Below are 16768 nucleotides of genomic sequence, written 5' to 3'. Positions count from 1 at the left end.
GACCTTCTTTACATCTGACATAGCAGAGTTATTGAAAACTGGAAACTTGAGAATCTCCTTTACTATACTATCTGCTCTTGGACCTTCTTTATTTTCTCTGCTCTTGGACCTCCTTTACTATATGTTCTTGGACCTTCTTTACCAGAGCTCCAGATAAGGTTTTGTGTGTTGTGGGTATTTTACCCATGCTTTTTAAAATCATTGGGTATCAGTAATTATATCTGGGTATTCAAATTTCTGTTACCCACTAGTTTTTACACATGTGGGTATTTAAGTTAAATATTTAAAAACACTATTCATCAAGTTCCTGCAAACTGGTGTCGTGTGGTTTCGAGAGCTTTATAGGACTCAAAAATACCACGATACTTCCACAAGAAAGTGTGATGGCAAATGATCGTGATGTAACTGTCATCGTGGAGTTTGGCAAGGTTGTCGGAATGTCCGTTTATAATTTCAAAATAAGTTGCTGATTTGCTAATCGAATACGCAGGGTTAATTCACAATATTTTGATGATATGCACAAGTTTTATTTTTGTAGTGTATCTGTAATGTTCGTTGCGTATTTGCACGCTTGGATTATATTTTACTGCGTATTTCTGCATGTCTGATGCATATTTTACGCAGATACGCAGCTTATCTGGAGCTCTGTTTACTATCTCAACTCTTGGACCTTCTTTACTATCTCAGCTCTTGGATATCCTTTACTATATCAGCTCTTGAATCGTCTTTACTCACTCAGATCTTAGACCATCTTTCTTATTTCTGACATCATACCTTCATTTTCATTCGGAGAATAATCCATAGCACCCTTAAAATAAAATGACATGTGGATCACTATTTAATTAATCAGACTCGCCCTTGTGAACGTTGACAAAACTGGGGGCATGACATTGAAAAGAGAGTCAACAAAAGCATTCACTCCGTCTCAGTGTCCTGAATGATGACAAAGTGTGAAGATCATTGTTGCAGTTCCTGTTATCAGAGCTCACGATAAAAAGTCTCCAATACCCAAATGATTTTGAGTTGTTTGCATACCAATTTGCATGTTAAATTAAGAAAACCCAATAGTATAATAACGTTCTTCATCATTACATATTGTATCCTTTTCATTTCATATATGTGTATTTCTATACAGATCTGTAGTTATTGATGGAGTGCAGGCATCACACATACACACATGAGCTCTCCCAGTGAATGCTTGAAGGAAGGTGCTATGTCTTTCTTATTGTTGTTAATTGAACATGTTGTGTTGCAAGTTCATGCGATTTTTCAAGCAGATTGTGTTTTTTTAAATGTCTACTCATTGGTGTAAAATACCCAATAGACTGGACCCAAGGGATTAAAAATAGTTTGACTTCCCAAGGAAAGCTTTCAAGACCTGATGAGAGTGATAACATTTTAGTAAATACTCAATGGCTAAAACAATTTATCTGGAGACCTGTGTCATCAGAATATTGCTGAAGGTGCTGTAAACTCATAGGTGAAATTGGGTTTAACGTCGCGTCCAAGATTATTGCACTTATATAGCGACGTGCATGTATGTGTATGTATTTGTGTTTGTGTGGCTGCTTGTTCTAGTCCGGACTGATGCCGATTTATAGTGCTAGCTCACTGAGATACCATGCTGCAGTTGAACATGAATACCCCACTCAGACACAGTATACTGACTCCGAGCCGACCAGTCCTTGTTTTAGCCCCTTAATGCCGAGCGCCAGAAAGGGTAACAACAAGTATCATCTTTTAACGTCTTTTGGTATGCTGCGGCTGGGGATCGAACCCCGGACCTTCCGTTCTCCGGGCGGACGCTCTACCACTAGACCACGAAGGCAGTTTCTGAGAATTGTGAAAATGGAGATGGACTAATTGTTTTCTCCCAAATGAAATTATTCCATGTAAGCCATGTCCAAAATACCTTTTGGATATGAACAGTGGTCACGGTGTCTCCTTGAAGATTCTGGGTAGAATAGGTCTTCAGGAACCCATGCTTGTCATAAAAGGTGACCATGCTTGTCGTAAGAGGCGACCAATGGGATCGGATGGGCAGGTTGACTTGGTTGATGCATATCATCCTATCCCAAGTATGTGGATCAATGCTCATGATGTCAATCACTGGATTTTCTTGTCCAGACTCTATTCTTTACAAACCGCCACAATATAGCTGGAATGTTGCTGAGGGCAGCGTTAAACAACAAACAAACAAACAAACCAGTGGCGACTTCCTCTGCAATGTTCACCCAGTCCTGTCGAGGAACACATTGCCAGTGCAAGTGATGCTGGTCCCTGGTGCTATGCTAATATCCTGTTTGATGGTTCCAGACAAAGTGAGCTTCACACCTCGCACACACACATGCGGGGAGTTGCGTGTTGCGGATGTTGGGAAGGATGTGACGTTGTGTGGGTGGCTGCAGTATCGCAGGATGCGTCTGTTCTTTATACTGCGAGACTGGCACGGCATCACCCAGACTGTGGTCCCAGAGGAGCAGGTAGGTGTACTAACTGTAATATATAGCAGAAAATGTTGTTAGTTCAGAAGAAATATGACATTTTGCTGTCAAACATCAGTTTTTCTAACGCATGTTGACATTGCCAGTGGAACCCAAAACAGCTTGAAAAAAAATGTGAGATCTTGTTCCCTGTGCACACGACCCACTTTCTTACCCCCATCATTCTAGGAATGTAAAACTCACCTTATTGAAGACGATATACAGACCAGACAGCTGAGTCTCTCCTTACCCAATCACTGCACATACAGGATATTTTCAACTATTCTGGGAACTATTCACTCACATAATCATAATCATGGTAGGATTTTTTCTTGTATTACTTATAGCATGTTAAAAGTTAAAAATATCGATGTTTGTGTCTATTTTGTATAAACAATGAACTGTAATTGAAAATTTGTTGCCAAGGAAATGTACAGGAGCATTAACGGAAACGAACTGTTTTTGTCTACTAGTCCTTATAACGATAACATATCGCAAAACCCTTAAAAATGGCAAATTTCTACTAGTCCTTAACTATTGGGCAGTTTGGCAAGGACTACAGGACTAGTGCCAATTTCTGATGCTGATTATCATGCAAATATTATGTCAGTTCTAATCATGATGACCTGTATCGGCATGTGAACTGCACAAGATAGAAGCCCTGATGTAATGGCAGCATCTGTTTCAGATGGAAAAGTTAGACGGCAAATTATCAGCTCTGACATATGATTCTGTTCTGCGGGTCGAGGGAACTGTCCAACGTCGGCCTGATGGAGAGACGAACAAGGTGTGTACCAGCTGGCTCAGTAGAACCTCCATCAGTCGCAGCAACATGAGACAGTGATGCGCTGCTAAGTGTGTGGGACGATGATGTCCTGTGCCTCACATCAGCTGATATTAGCCAACACTTTGCACAGTTATGTCCCTTGGTATGCTCAAACACAGACAGGCCCACTCCCCTACCCAGAATTATGTCCCTATGTGTACTTAAACACAGACATGCCCACTCCCCTACCCAGAGTTATGTCCCTTTGTATGCTTAAACACAGACAGGCCTACTCCCCTACCCAGAGTTATGTCCCTTTGTATGCTTAAACACAGACGGGCCCACTCTCCTACCCAGAGTTATGTCCCTTTGTATACTTAAACACAGACGGGCCGACTCTCCTACTCAGAGTTATGTCCCTTTGTATACTTAAACACAGACGGGCCGACTCTCCTACTCAGAGTTATGTCCCTTTGTATACTTAAACACAAGCTCCTTCCCAGCTTGTGACACCTTTGTTACACTCTCGGTAACATCGCTGCCACCAGTGTGGGCGCGGCCATTTCAAGAATCTTGAAATTTGCCCTCCAACCCCATATGTAGTAACGTTTATACTTTTGTTTCTGTCTTTGGGAATGCCATCATATTTCAATTTGAAAAGGTTTACGACTGACCATGTTTTCCAGATGAATTTACTTTGTTGTTTTGATAATCAGATTGGTTCGAGATTGCAGACTAACGGAAAATCAACCAACTTCTCCCTTACATTCTTACTATATCAATAACACGATAGTTTTAATGAAACAGAAATTCAAATTGACAAACAAAGAAAGTAATTTAGCAGCGATAAGTGTATTTGGCGTCACGACAGTCGTCACTTGTTTTTAAACATAACGGTCATTCAGTTGCGAGTTCAACTCCAAGCATGGTTGTGGTCATCTATCACTGTGGGGAGTTTTGACTGGTGGCAGCGATAGTATAGAGAGCTCCGGGAACCTACTATCGCTGTCAGGAGCTTGACTTAAACACAGACAGGCCCACTCCCCTACCCAGAGTTATGTCCCTTTGTATACTTAAACACAGACGGGCCTACTCCCCTACCCAGAGTTATGTCCCTTTGTATACTTAAACACAGACGGGCCTACTCCCCTACCCAGAGTTATGTCCCTTTGTATACTTAAACACAGACGGGCCTACTCCCCTACCCAGAGTTGTGTCCCTTTGTATACTTAAACACAGACGGGCCTACTCCCCTACCCAGAGTTATGTCCCTTTGTATACGTAAACACAGACAGGCCTACTCCCCTACCCAGAGTTATGTCCCTTTGTATACTTAAACACAGACAGGCCTACTCCCCTACCCAGAGTTATGTCCCTTTGTATACTTAAACACAAGCTCCTTCCCAGCGCGTGACACCTTCGTTACACTCTCGGTAACATCGCTGCCACCAGTGTGGGCGCGGCCATTACAAGAATCTCGAAATTTGCCCTCTAACCCCAAATGTAGTAACGTTTATGCTTTTGTTTGTCGTTGCGAATGCCATAATAGTTCATTTTGAAAAGTTTTTTACGACTGACCACTTTTTCCAGAAGAATTCACTTTTTTGTTTGTATAATCAGATTGCAGACAAACAGAAAATCACTTAACTTCTCTGTTACTTGGCTTGGCTTGGCTTAAACACATAATTATTTCTCCTACCCATAGTTATTTCCCTTTGTATACTAAACCACAAGTTCCTCACAGTGATAGGCTGTTTGCAGAGCTCTCTATACTATCGCTGCCACCAGTCAAAACTCCCCACTGTGATAGGTGGCTTCAACCATTCTTGGAGTTGAACTCCAAGCAAATGATTGTTGTGTCATCATAACAAATACTCTTTGCCCATGCTGAAATATTTTCTTTGTTTGTCAGTTTGAATTTTATTGTGATACAAGATTTAAGACGCCATGACCTTCTTCTGAATCCATGTTTCCCAGTTCTGTTGTCTGTAGGAAGAGATTTGTTATAGAGAATGGACACTGGGGAGATTGAGGTGTTGGTGAAGGATGTACAAATACTCAACTCCTGCAAAGCAAACCTTCCGCTGGGTGCCAAGGATTTCCACCAGGTTTGTACCCCTTTTCTTTACCCCTTTACTTGGCTCCTTTTCTTTACCCTTTTTCTTTACCCCTGTACTCTTCCCATTTTACTTTACCCTTTACTTTTACTTTGCACTATTTACTTTACCCCTTTACTTTTACTTTGCCCTATTTACTTAGCACCTTTCCTTTACCTCTTTACTTTGCCCCTTTATGCCATAATAGTTCATTTTGAAAAGTTTTTTACGACTGACCACTTTTTCCAGAAGAATTCACTTTTTTGTTTGTATAATCAGATTGCAGACTAACAGAAAATCACTTAACTTCTCTGTTACTTGGCTTGGCTTGGCTTAAACACATAATTATTTCTCCTACCCATAGTTATTTCCCTTTGTATACTAAACCACAAGCTCCTCACAGTGATAGCCTGTTTGCAGAGCTCTCTTTACTATCGCTGCCACCAGTCAAAACTCCTATTTACTTTACCCCTTTACTTTACCCCTTTTCTTTACCCCTGTACTTTGCCCCTTTACTTTGCACCTTTTCTTTACCCCTTTACTTTACCCCTTTTCTATACCCCTGTACTTTGCCCCTTTACTTAGCACCTTTCCTTTACCTCTTTACTTTGCCCCTTTATGCCATAATAGTTCATTTTGAAAAGTTTTTTTACGACTGACCACTTTTTCCAGTAGAATTCACTTTTTTGTTTGTATAATCAGATTGCAGACTAACAGAAAATCACTTAACTTCTCTACTTTAACTTCTTTACTTTAGCCCTGTACTTTGCCCTATTTACTTTGCACCTTTTCTTTACCCCTTTACTTTTACTTTGCCCTATTTACTTAGCACCTTTCCTTTACCTCTTTACTTTGCCCCTTTATGCCATAATAGTTCATTTTGAAAAGTTTTTTACGACTGACCACTTTTTCCAGAAGAATTCACTTTTTTGTTTGTATAATCAGATTGCAGACTAACAGAAAATCACTTAACTTCTCTGTTACTTGGCTTGGCTTGGCTTAAACACATAATTATTTCTCCTACCCATAGTTATTTCCCTTTGTATACTAAACCACAAGCTCCTCACAGTGATAGCCTGTTTGCAGAGCTCTCTTTACTATCGCTGCCACCAGTCAAAACTCCTATTTACTTTACCCCTTTACTTTACCCCTTTTCTTTACCCCTGTACTTTGCCCCTTTACTTTGCACCTTTTCTTTACCCCTTTACTTTACCCCTTTTCTATACCCCTGTACTTTGCCCCTTTACTTAGCACCTTTCCTTTACCTCTTTACTTTGCCCCTTTATGCCATAATAGTTCATTTTGAAAAGTTTTTTTACGACTGACCACTTTTTCCAGTAGAATTCACTTTTTTGTTTGTATAATCAGATTGCAGACTAACAGAAAATCACTTAACTTCTCTACTTTAACTTCTTTACTTTAGCCCTGTACTTTGCCCATTTTACTTTACCCCTTTTCTTTACCCCTGTACTCTTCCCCTTTTACTTTTACTTTGCCCTATTTACTTAACCCCTTTACTTTACCCCTTTACCCCTTTACTTTGCCCATTTACTTTGCATATTTACTTTGCCCCTTTACTTTACCCTTTACTTTGCCCCTTTACTTCACCCCTTTTCTGTACCCCTTACCTTTACCCCTTTATTTCATCCCTTTACTTTACCCCTTTCCTTTACCCCATCACCCCTTATCTTTACCCTTTTACTTTGCCCCTTTACTTCACCCCTTTTTTTACCCTTTTACTTTACCCCTTTACTTCACCCCTTTTCTTTACACTTTTACTTTACCCCTTTACTTTGCCCCTTTTACTTTACCCCTTTACTTTACCCATTTACTTTACCCCTCACTATCTTTATCCTAAGAAGAATGTTAGTAATGAATTTCTCCTGGATTGTGACTCCACTTTCCTGATGATCTATTTCTGTGATCCTGGTTCACATTGGGGCTGGTATGATTTGCCAACTTTGTGATCCAATATGTATCGCGATACCTATTTTATAGACAGAATGGCCAAATACCTTGCACACTGATGATTTAGAGTTGGCATTATCAAGTACAGCACAATGGATGAAAATATTTAAGTTTTCCTGACTAATTAGTGTTTGGTGTTATAGTTATTAAAGCAAACAATTAATTTAAGAATGAATTGATATATTTACCAAGTGTGAGACTGTCATCGATACTTGTATCCATAAGTAAAACATCGCGACCCACCGATGCATTGTCCCCACCACTAGTTTGCTAGGTGTTGAGTCCCAAGGCAGAGATCGGTATATGGTCTCTGCCCAAGGGGAACCCAGCTATTGGTTCATACAGAACTGAGTGTTGTAGTCAGTAAATAACCACACAAGATCAATGAGCAATCAATAAATAATAATGAATTACATAGGCTTAGGCAATACGATGGGTCAAAATATGTTAACATGGGTCAAAATATGTGTCAAAAAGGGTCAAAATATGTGTTAAAATGGGTCGAAATATGTGTTAAAAAGGGTCAACATAAATGTTAAAATGTGTGAAAATATGTGTTAAAATGGGTCAAAATATGTGTTAAAATGTGTGTCAAAATATGTGTTAAATTGGTCAAAATGTGTTAAAATGGGTCAAAATGTGTTAAGGGTCAAAATATGTGTTAAAATGTGTGTCAAAAATGTTTTGAAATGAATCAAAATATGTGTTAAAATATGTGTTAAAAGTGTCAAAATATGTGTGAAAAGGTGTGTTAAAATATGTGTTACAATGTGTGTTAAATTGGTCAAAATATGTTTAAAAAGGGTCAAAATATGGGTCAAAATATATGTTAAAATGTGTGTCAAAATATGTGTTAAAATGAATCAAAATATGTGTTAAAATGTGTGTTAAAAGTGTCAAAATATGTGTGAAAATGTGTGTTAAAATATGTGTGAAAATGTGTGTTAAATTGGTCAAAATATGTTTAAAATGGGTTGAAATATATGTTAAAATGGGTCAAAATGTGTCAAGGGTCAAAATATGTGTACAAATGTGTGTCAAGATATGTGTTAAAATGAATCAAAATATGTGTTAAAATGTGTGTCAAAATATGTGTTAAAATGTGTGTTAAAAAGTGTCAAAATATGTGTGAAAATGTGTGTTAAAATATGTGTTACAATGTGTGTTAAATTGGTCAAAATGTGTTTAGAATTGGTCAAAATATGTGGTAAAAAGGGTCAAAATATAGGTTAAAATGTGTCAAATTATGTGTTAAATGTGTGTCAAAATGTGTGTTAAATTGGTCAAAATATTTGTTAAAAAGGGTCAAAATGTGTTAAGGGTCAAAATGTTTTTTAAAATGGATCAGAATATGTGTTAAAATGTGTTTCAAAATATGTGTTAAAATGTGTGTTAAATTGGTCAAAATATATGTTAAAATGGGTCAAAATATACGTCAAAATATACGTCAAAATGTTTTTTAAAATGGTTCAAGGTATCTGTTAAAAAGGGTCAAAATATGTGTTAAAATGTGTGTCAAAATATGTGTTAAAATGTGTGTCAAAATATGTGTTAAAATGTGTGTCAACTTGGTCAAAATATGTTTAAATTGGGTCAAAATATGTGTTAAAATGGGTCAAAATATGTGTCAAAATGGGTCAAAATATGTGTTAAAATGAGTCAAAATATGTGTCTACAGATATGTTTGTGCAGTGATGTTCTACAAATATGTTTGTGCAGTGATGTTCTACAGATATGTTTGTGCAGTGATGTTCTACAGATATGTTATTGCAGTGGTGTTCTACAGATATGTTTGTGCAGTGATATTCTACAGATATGTTTGTGCAGTGATGTTCTACAGATATGTTTGTGCAGTGATGTTCTACATATATGTTAGTGCAGTGGTGTTCTACAGATATATTTGTGCAGTGATGTTCTACAGATATGTTTGTGCAGTGATGTTCTACAGATATGTTTGTGCAGTGGTGTTCTACAGATATATTTGTGCAGTTGTGTTCTATTGATTTGTTTATACAGGTTAGTGAGGCACTGAGTATGAAGTACCGGTACCTGGATATCAGACGTCCAGCCATGCAGCGCAACCTTAGACTCCGCTCAGCGATGATCATGAAGATGAGGGAGTTCCTTTGTAACCAGCATGGTATGTAAGATGAGGAAGTTCCTGTGTCACCAGCATGGTATGTAAGATGAGGAAGTTCCTGTGTCAACAGCACCAGCATGGTATGTAAGATGAGGAAGTTCCTGTGTAACCAGCATGGTATGTAAGATCAGGAAGTTCCTGTGTCACCAGCATGGTATGTAAGATGAGGAACTTCCTGTGTCACCAGCATGGTATGTCAGATGAGGGAGTTCCTGTGTCACCAGCGTGGTATGTAAGATGAGGGAGTTCCTGTGTCACCAGCATGGTATGTAAGATGAGGAAGTTCCTGTGTCACCAGCATGGTATGTAAGATGAGGGAGTTCCTGTGTCACCAGCATGGTATGTCAGTGTGTTTTGTCTGCCGGTCATGTGGTTTGGTACTAAATGAAAATGCTGGTCCTGTCTAAAGTCTAACTATCCCATGATCACTAATTAAAGATCTAAGCCTACATACAGTACCTATTTTCAAACAGGTATGTTGATACTGAATTGTCATGTTATAACGAGAGGTGTGATGTCATTAGAGCTGCTGACAGGACAGTGCCCACGTCTGACATGTCAACATGATCAGGTGAACAGTTGCTGAAGTGCTGTCAGAACAGTCAGTCCTCATTCACAATTTTGATGGCCGTGTCATGATGAAAAGGAAGAGTAAAATAGTGTGAAAACTATAATTTGAAAGAGTTAGATATTCACTTTGTGAAAAAATTTCAAACTTTCATTTATTTTTTAAGTTTTAATGTAGACCTGTAAGAATTATGTCGAGAACTATGCACCAAAACTTGTGTGTTCATTTACGGAAACCCCACAAAAGTACTAAACACTATCAGGTGTTAGAAAACTGGTGACGTCTCACTTGTCTTCTGACCCTCCACCATTTCCATATCATGTCTATGCTGTCAACAGCAGCAACAACCTTTATTAAGATGTGATGTGTGTTGAGGTAACAAAGATCACATATAAAAACCAAATAAAAACTATCATGTATTTTATTATTGGCTGATATTGTGTGCTATGTTTGGACGGGATTTCTAATAGAAAGTTGACGTGTTGACAAAATTGACGGGTTTGACTTGTTGACTGTTTCAGGGTTTGTTGATGTCGAGACACCGACGCTGTTTCGGAGGACTCCTGGGGTGAGTTAGTGAAGTCTCTTATATCTGTATGCCATTGTTGAAGATCAGGGTGGAATAGGTCTTCAGCTACCAATGCTTGTCGTAAGAGGCGACAAACGGGATCGGGTGGTCAGGTTTGCTGACTTGGGTGATGCATGTCATCGTATTCCATTCCATAAATCAATGCTCATGATGTCAGTCACTGAATTGTCTTCTCAAGAATCGATTATTTACAGACTGCCGTCATATAGCTGGAATATTGCTGAGTGTGGCATTAAACAACACGAAAAAACAAACAAACAAACACTCTCTCACCCATCTGATATTCACTTGTGACACTCTCTCACCCATCTGATGTTCACTTGTGACACTCTCTCACCCATCTGATGTTCACTTGTGACACTCTCTCACCCATCTGATGTTCACTTGTGACACTCTCTCACCCATCTGATGTTCACTTGTGACACTCTCTCACCCATCTGATGTTCACTTGTGACACTCTCTCACCCATCTGATGTTCACTTGTGACACTCTCTCACCCATCTGTTGTTCACTTGTGACACTCTCTCACCCATCTGTTGTTCACTTGTGACACTCTCTCACCCATCTGATGTTCACTTGTGACACTCTCTCACCCATCTGTTGTTCACTTGTGACACTCTCTCACCCATCTGATGTTCACTTGTGACACTCTCTCACCCATCTGATGTTCACTTGTGACACTCTCTCACCCATCTGTTGTTCACTTGTGACACTCTCTCACCCATCTGATGTTCACTTGTGACACTCTCTCACCCATCTGATGTTCACTTGTGACACTCTCTCACCCATCTGATGTTCACTTGTGACACTCTCTCACCCATCTGATGTTCACTTGTGACACTCTCTCACCCATCTGATGTTCACTTGTGACACTCTCTCACCCATCTGATGTTCACTTGTGACACTCTCTCACCCATCTGATGTTCACTTGTGACACTCTCTCACCCATCTGATGTTCACTTGTGACACTCTCTCACCCATCTGTTGTTCACTTGTGACACTCTCTCACCCATCTGATGTTCACTTGTGACACTCTCTCACCCATCTGATGTTCACTTGTGACACTCTCTCACCCATCTGTTGTTCACTTGTGACACTCTCTCACCCATCTGATGTTCACTTGTGACACTCTCTCACCCATCTGATGTTCACTTGTGACACTCTCTCACCCATCTGATGTTCACTTATGACACTCTCTCACCCATCTGATAGTGATTTTGTACATTTCAGGGGGCTCAAGAATTCATTGTTCCAAGTCGGTTTCCGGGGAAGTTTTACTCCTTACCTCAAAGTCCACAACAGGTAACCATGGAAACAGTTTGAAAACAGCATCTTTTATGAGCACTTGATAGAAAGACACTCCAATTACAAATAAATTCTGAAATGTAAGCCCCTGAATAGAGCCTGTGGAAGGTTACATCCTATGTTGCATAGTACGAGGTAGGCTTGCAGTAGCTATGTCAGTCAGACACTCACTATAGGTGTAGCCCAGTGGAGATTATAAAAGGTCCCCACCAATGCTGGTCGCAAGTATTGCTGTAGCTATGTCAGTCAGACACTCACTATAGGTGTAGCCCAGTGGAGATTATAATAGGTCCCCACCAACGTAGGCTGGTCGCAAGTGTTGCTGTAGCTATGTCAGTCAGACACTCACTATAGGTGTAGCCCAGTGGAGATTATAATAGGTCCCCACCAATGTAGGCTGGTCGCAAGTATTGCTGTAGCTATGTCAGTCAGACACTCACTATAGGTGTAGCCCAGTGGAGATTATAATAGGTCCCCACCAACGTAGGCTGGTCGCAAGTGTTGCTGTAGCTATGTCAGTCAGACACTCACTATAGGTGTAGCCCAGTGGAGATTATAATAGGTCCCCACCAACGTAGGCTGGTCGCAAGTGTTGCTGTAGCTATGTCAGTCAGACACTCACTATAGGTGTAGCCCAGTGGAGATTATAATAGGTCCCCACCAACGTAGGCTGGTCGCAAGTGTTGCTGTAGCTATGTCAGTCAGACACTCACTATAGGTGTAGCCCAGTGGAGATTATAATAGGTCCCCACCAATGTAGGCTGGTCGCAAGTATTGCTGTAGCTATGTCAGTCAGACACTCACTATAGGTGTAGCCCAGTGGAGATTATGATAGGTCCCCACCAACGTAGGCTGGTCGCAAGTGTTGCTGTAGCTATGTCAGTCAGACACTCACTATAGGTGTAGCCCAGTGGAGATTATGATAGGTCCCCACCAACGTAGGCTGGTCGCAAGTGTTGCTGTAGCTATGTCAGTCAGACACTCACTATAGGTGTAGCCCAGTGGAGATTATGATAGGTCCCCACCAACGTAGGCAGGTCGCAAGAGGCAACTGAATGGATTTCTGGTCATGTCTGGTTGATTTGCGTGTCATCGGACATTGGTCGTAACATTGGTCTCATCAAAGGTGGAATATTGCCGAGTGTGGTGTTAAATAACAAAGTCACTACAGTGTGTATATCAGTGTCATTACAGTGTGTGTTCAGTGTCATTATGGTGTGTGTTCAGTGTCATTATGATGTGTGTTCAGTGTCATTATGATGTGTGTTCAGTGTCATTATGGTGTGTGTTCAGTGTCATCACAGTGTGTTCAGTGTCATAATGGTGTGTGTTCAGTGTCATTATGATGTGTGTTCAGTGTCATTATGATGTGTGTTCAGTGTCATTATGGTGTGTGTTCAGTGTCAATATGGTGTGTGTTCAGTGTCATTATGGTGTGTGTTCAGTGTCATAATGGTGTGTGTTCAGTGTCATTATGGTGTGTGTTAGGTGTCATTATGATGTGTGTTCAGTGTCATTATGATGTGTGTTCAGTGTCATTATGATGTGTGTTCAGTGTCATTATGGTGTGTGTTCAGTGTCATTATGATGTGTGTTCAGTGTCATTATGATGTGTGTTCAGTGTCATTATGGTGTCTGTTCAGTGTCATTATGATGTGTGTTCTGTGTCATTATGGTGTGTGTTCAGTGTCATTATGGTGTGTGTTCAGTGTCATCACAGTGTGTGTTCAGTGTCATTATGGTGTGTGTTAGGTCTCATTACAGTGTGTGTTCAGTGTCATTACAGTGTGTGTTCAGTGTCATTATGATGTGTGTTCAGTGTCAATATGGTGTGTGTTCAGTGTCATAATGGTGTGTGTTCAGTGTCATTATGGTGTGTGTTCAGTGTCATTATGATGTGTGTTCAGTGTCATTATGATGTGTGTTCAGTGTCATTATGGTGTGTGTTCAGTGTCATTATGGTGTGTGTTCAGTGTCATTATGGTGTGTGTTCAGTGTCATTATGATGTGTGTTCAGTGTCATAATGGTGTGTGTTCAGTGTCATTATGATGTGTGTTCAGTGTCATTATGGTGTGTGTTCAGTGTCATTATGATGTGTGTTCAGTGTCATTATGGTGTGTGTTCAGTGTCATTATGATGTGTGTTCAGTGTCATTACAGTGTGTTTTCAGTGTCATTATGGTGTGTGTTCAGTGTCATTATGGTGTGTGTTCAGTGTCATTATGGTGTGTTTTCAGTGTCTTTACAGTGTGTGTTCAGTGTCATTACAGTGTGTGTTCAGTGTACCTATAGTGTCTCTATTTCTGTAGTTCAAGCAGCTGCTGATGGTGGGTGGCATTGACCGCTACTTCCAGATCGCTAAGTGTTACCGTGACGAGGGGGCTAAGCCTGACCGACAGCCTGAGTTCACACAGGTGAGTGCAGTGTTGTCTCCCTTCGCTCAACATGTTTTGAATGCCACACACCCATGTGTGAAGGTCCTCATCACCTCCTTCCCATGTGTGCAGGTCCTTGTCACCTCCCCCCATGTGTGCAGGTCCTTGTCGCCTCCTTCCCATGTGTGCAGGTCCTCATCACCTCCTTCCCATGTGTGCAGGTCCTTGTCACCTCCCCCCATGTGTGAAGGTCCTTGTCACCTCCTCCCCATGTGTGAAGGTCCTCATCACCTCCTTCCCATGTGTGAAGGTCCTTGTCACCTCCTCCAATGTGTGCAGGTCCTTGTCACCTCCTCCAATGTGTGCAGGTCCTTGTCACCTCCTCCCAATGTGTGCAGGTCCTTGTCACCTCCTCCCATGTGTGCAGGTCCTTGTCACCTCCTCCCATGTGTGCAGGTCCTTGTCACCTCCCCCCATGTGTGAAGGTCCTTGTCACCTACTCCCCATGTGTGCAGGTCCTTGTCACCTCCCCCCATGTGTGCAGGTCCTTGTCGCCTCCTTCCCATGTGTGCAGGTCCTCATCACCTCCTTCCCATGTGTACAGGTCCTTGTCACCTCCCCCCATGTGTGAAGGTCCTCATCACCTCCTCCCCATGTGTGAAGGTCCTTGTCACCTCCTCCCCATGTGTGAAGGTCCTCATCACCTCCTTCCCATGTGTGCAGGTCCTTGTCACCTCCTCCCCATGTGTGAAGGTCCTCATCACCTCCTTCCCATGTGTGAAGGTCCTTGTCACCTCCTCCCAATGTGTGCAGGTCCTTGTCACCTCCCCCCATGTGTTCAGGTCCTTGTCACCTCCCCCCATGTGTGCAGGTCCTTGTCACCTCCTCCCTATGTGTGCAGGTCCTTGTCACCTCCTCCCCATGTGTGCAGGTCCTTGTCACCTCCTCCCCATGTGTGCAGGTCCTTGTCACCTCCTCCCCATGTGTGCAGGTCCTTGTCACCTCCCCCCATGTGTGCAGGTCCTTGTCACCTCCCCCCATGTGTGCAGGTCCTTGTCACCTCCTTCCCATGTGTGCAGGTCCTTGTCACCTCCTCCCTATGTGTGCAGGTCCTTGTCACCTCCCCCCATGTGTGCAGGTCCTTGTCACCTCCTCCCTATGTGTGCAGGTCCTTGTCACCTCCTCCCCATGTGTGCAGGTCCTTGTCACCTCCTCCCCATGTGTGCAGGTCCTTGTCACCTCCTCCCTATGTGTGCAGGTCCTTGTCACCTCCCCCCATGTGTGCAGGTCCTTGTCACCTACTCCCTATGTGTGCAGGTCCTTGTCACCTCCTCCCAATGTGTGCAGGTCCTTGTCACCTCCTCTCTAGATCCTTGTCACCTCCCCCCCCCCATTTGTGCAGATCATCCCATAGTGGTAAACATCTCAAAACATGCTGGGCTTCTCTGTAACATTATATGTTGATGCAGTGTTGGAAATCTCTACTTTTAGAGTGCCAATAAGCACCAATGTCTTAATCTCAATGAAAAGGAATGAAGCATCTCTCTAGATAGCAACTACGTATTATCATCCGTATTCTTCTTGTGGGCAATCTTGAATTGGAAAGGACGCTTTTATGATTATTATGCGGCACACTTAAAAAACTATTCATTTCTATTTGAATGTGCGTTGCAGGTAGATATTGAGATGTCTTTCACTGACCAGGCGTCTGTGATGGGGTTAATCGAGGATCTCCTCCAGAACTCGTGGCCAAGGGCGGGGCAAGTCAACGCCCCCTTTCCCCGTATGTCCTACCTTCAGGCCAGACACAAGTTCGGCACTGACAAGCCAGATACAAGGTTTGCCATGGAGGCAAGTTCCTACTGAAATTATTATTAAAATTAACTGTGATGATGATGATGATGATGATGATGATGATGTGATGTGATGGTGATGAAAATGTAAAATAGTTTTAAGTTATGTTAAGTTTGGGTTAGTTTCAATGATAAAATATAATGCAAAAAGTATTAAATTTTGCAGACCCTATACTCAGACATCCTAATAACATTTACAATTAGGCTGCTTTTGCCTGAATTTTATCACCACTATGCTTTGTTTTTTTAAGACCATGTTGTGTTAGGACATCCTAGGGATATCACATCATGTTTTTGACACATTCAGGTGTCGTGTCAATGGTCAAGGTTGTTCTCAAGGCCATAGTCTAAAAATAAAGGTTTGTTTTCCACCAAAGTGGAGAAGGATTTACTGTAGGTCAAGGAAACTTGGTACATGTTTTCCTTAGTCCGAACAGAGATTGCATAAGATTGTGAGTGACCTCTGTGTAAGGTCATGGTCACAGTGAAGGTCTTTTTAAGAGTATGTTTGACATTTTCACTAAAATGGTTATTTTGCTGATTGCATAAGATTGTGAGTGACCTATATATAAGGTCTTGTATAAGGTCAAGGTCACAGTGAAGGTCTTTTATGTAGTATGTTTGA

At 41.4% G+C, this 16768-nt stretch overlaps 1 protein-coding gene across 1 annotated transcript in view; it reads left to right on the top strand.

The window, feature by feature from the left end:
- Positions 1-16768, top strand: part of LOC139459949 (aspartate--tRNA ligase, mitochondrial-like) — a 62338-nt gene that overhangs the window by 904 nt on the left and 44666 nt on the right. The window contains exons 2-9 of the mRNA XM_071241684.1: positions 2317-2483; positions 3172-3270; positions 5259-5357; positions 9330-9453; positions 10543-10589; positions 11841-11912; positions 14225-14329; positions 15965-16141. Coding sequence (XP_071097785.1) covers positions 2317-2483; positions 3172-3270; positions 5259-5357; positions 9330-9453; positions 10543-10589; positions 11841-11912; positions 14225-14329; positions 15965-16141 — 890 coding nt within the window. The remainder of the gene's footprint in view (positions 1-2316; positions 2484-3171; positions 3271-5258; positions 5358-9329; positions 9454-10542; positions 10590-11840; positions 11913-14224; positions 14330-15964; positions 16142-16768) is intronic.

This window comes from Haliotis cracherodii, unplaced genomic scaffold (genome assembly GCF_022045235.1).
Source record: "Haliotis cracherodii isolate W230 unplaced genomic scaffold, xgHalCrac1.p SCAF_13, whole genome shotgun sequence".
Classification (NCBI taxonomy): Eukaryota; Metazoa; Mollusca; class Gastropoda; order Lepetellida; family Haliotidae; genus Haliotis; species Haliotis cracherodii.
The sequence above is the reverse complement of the archived record's forward strand: the minus strand, read 5'-3'. Positions and strand labels throughout refer to the sequence as shown.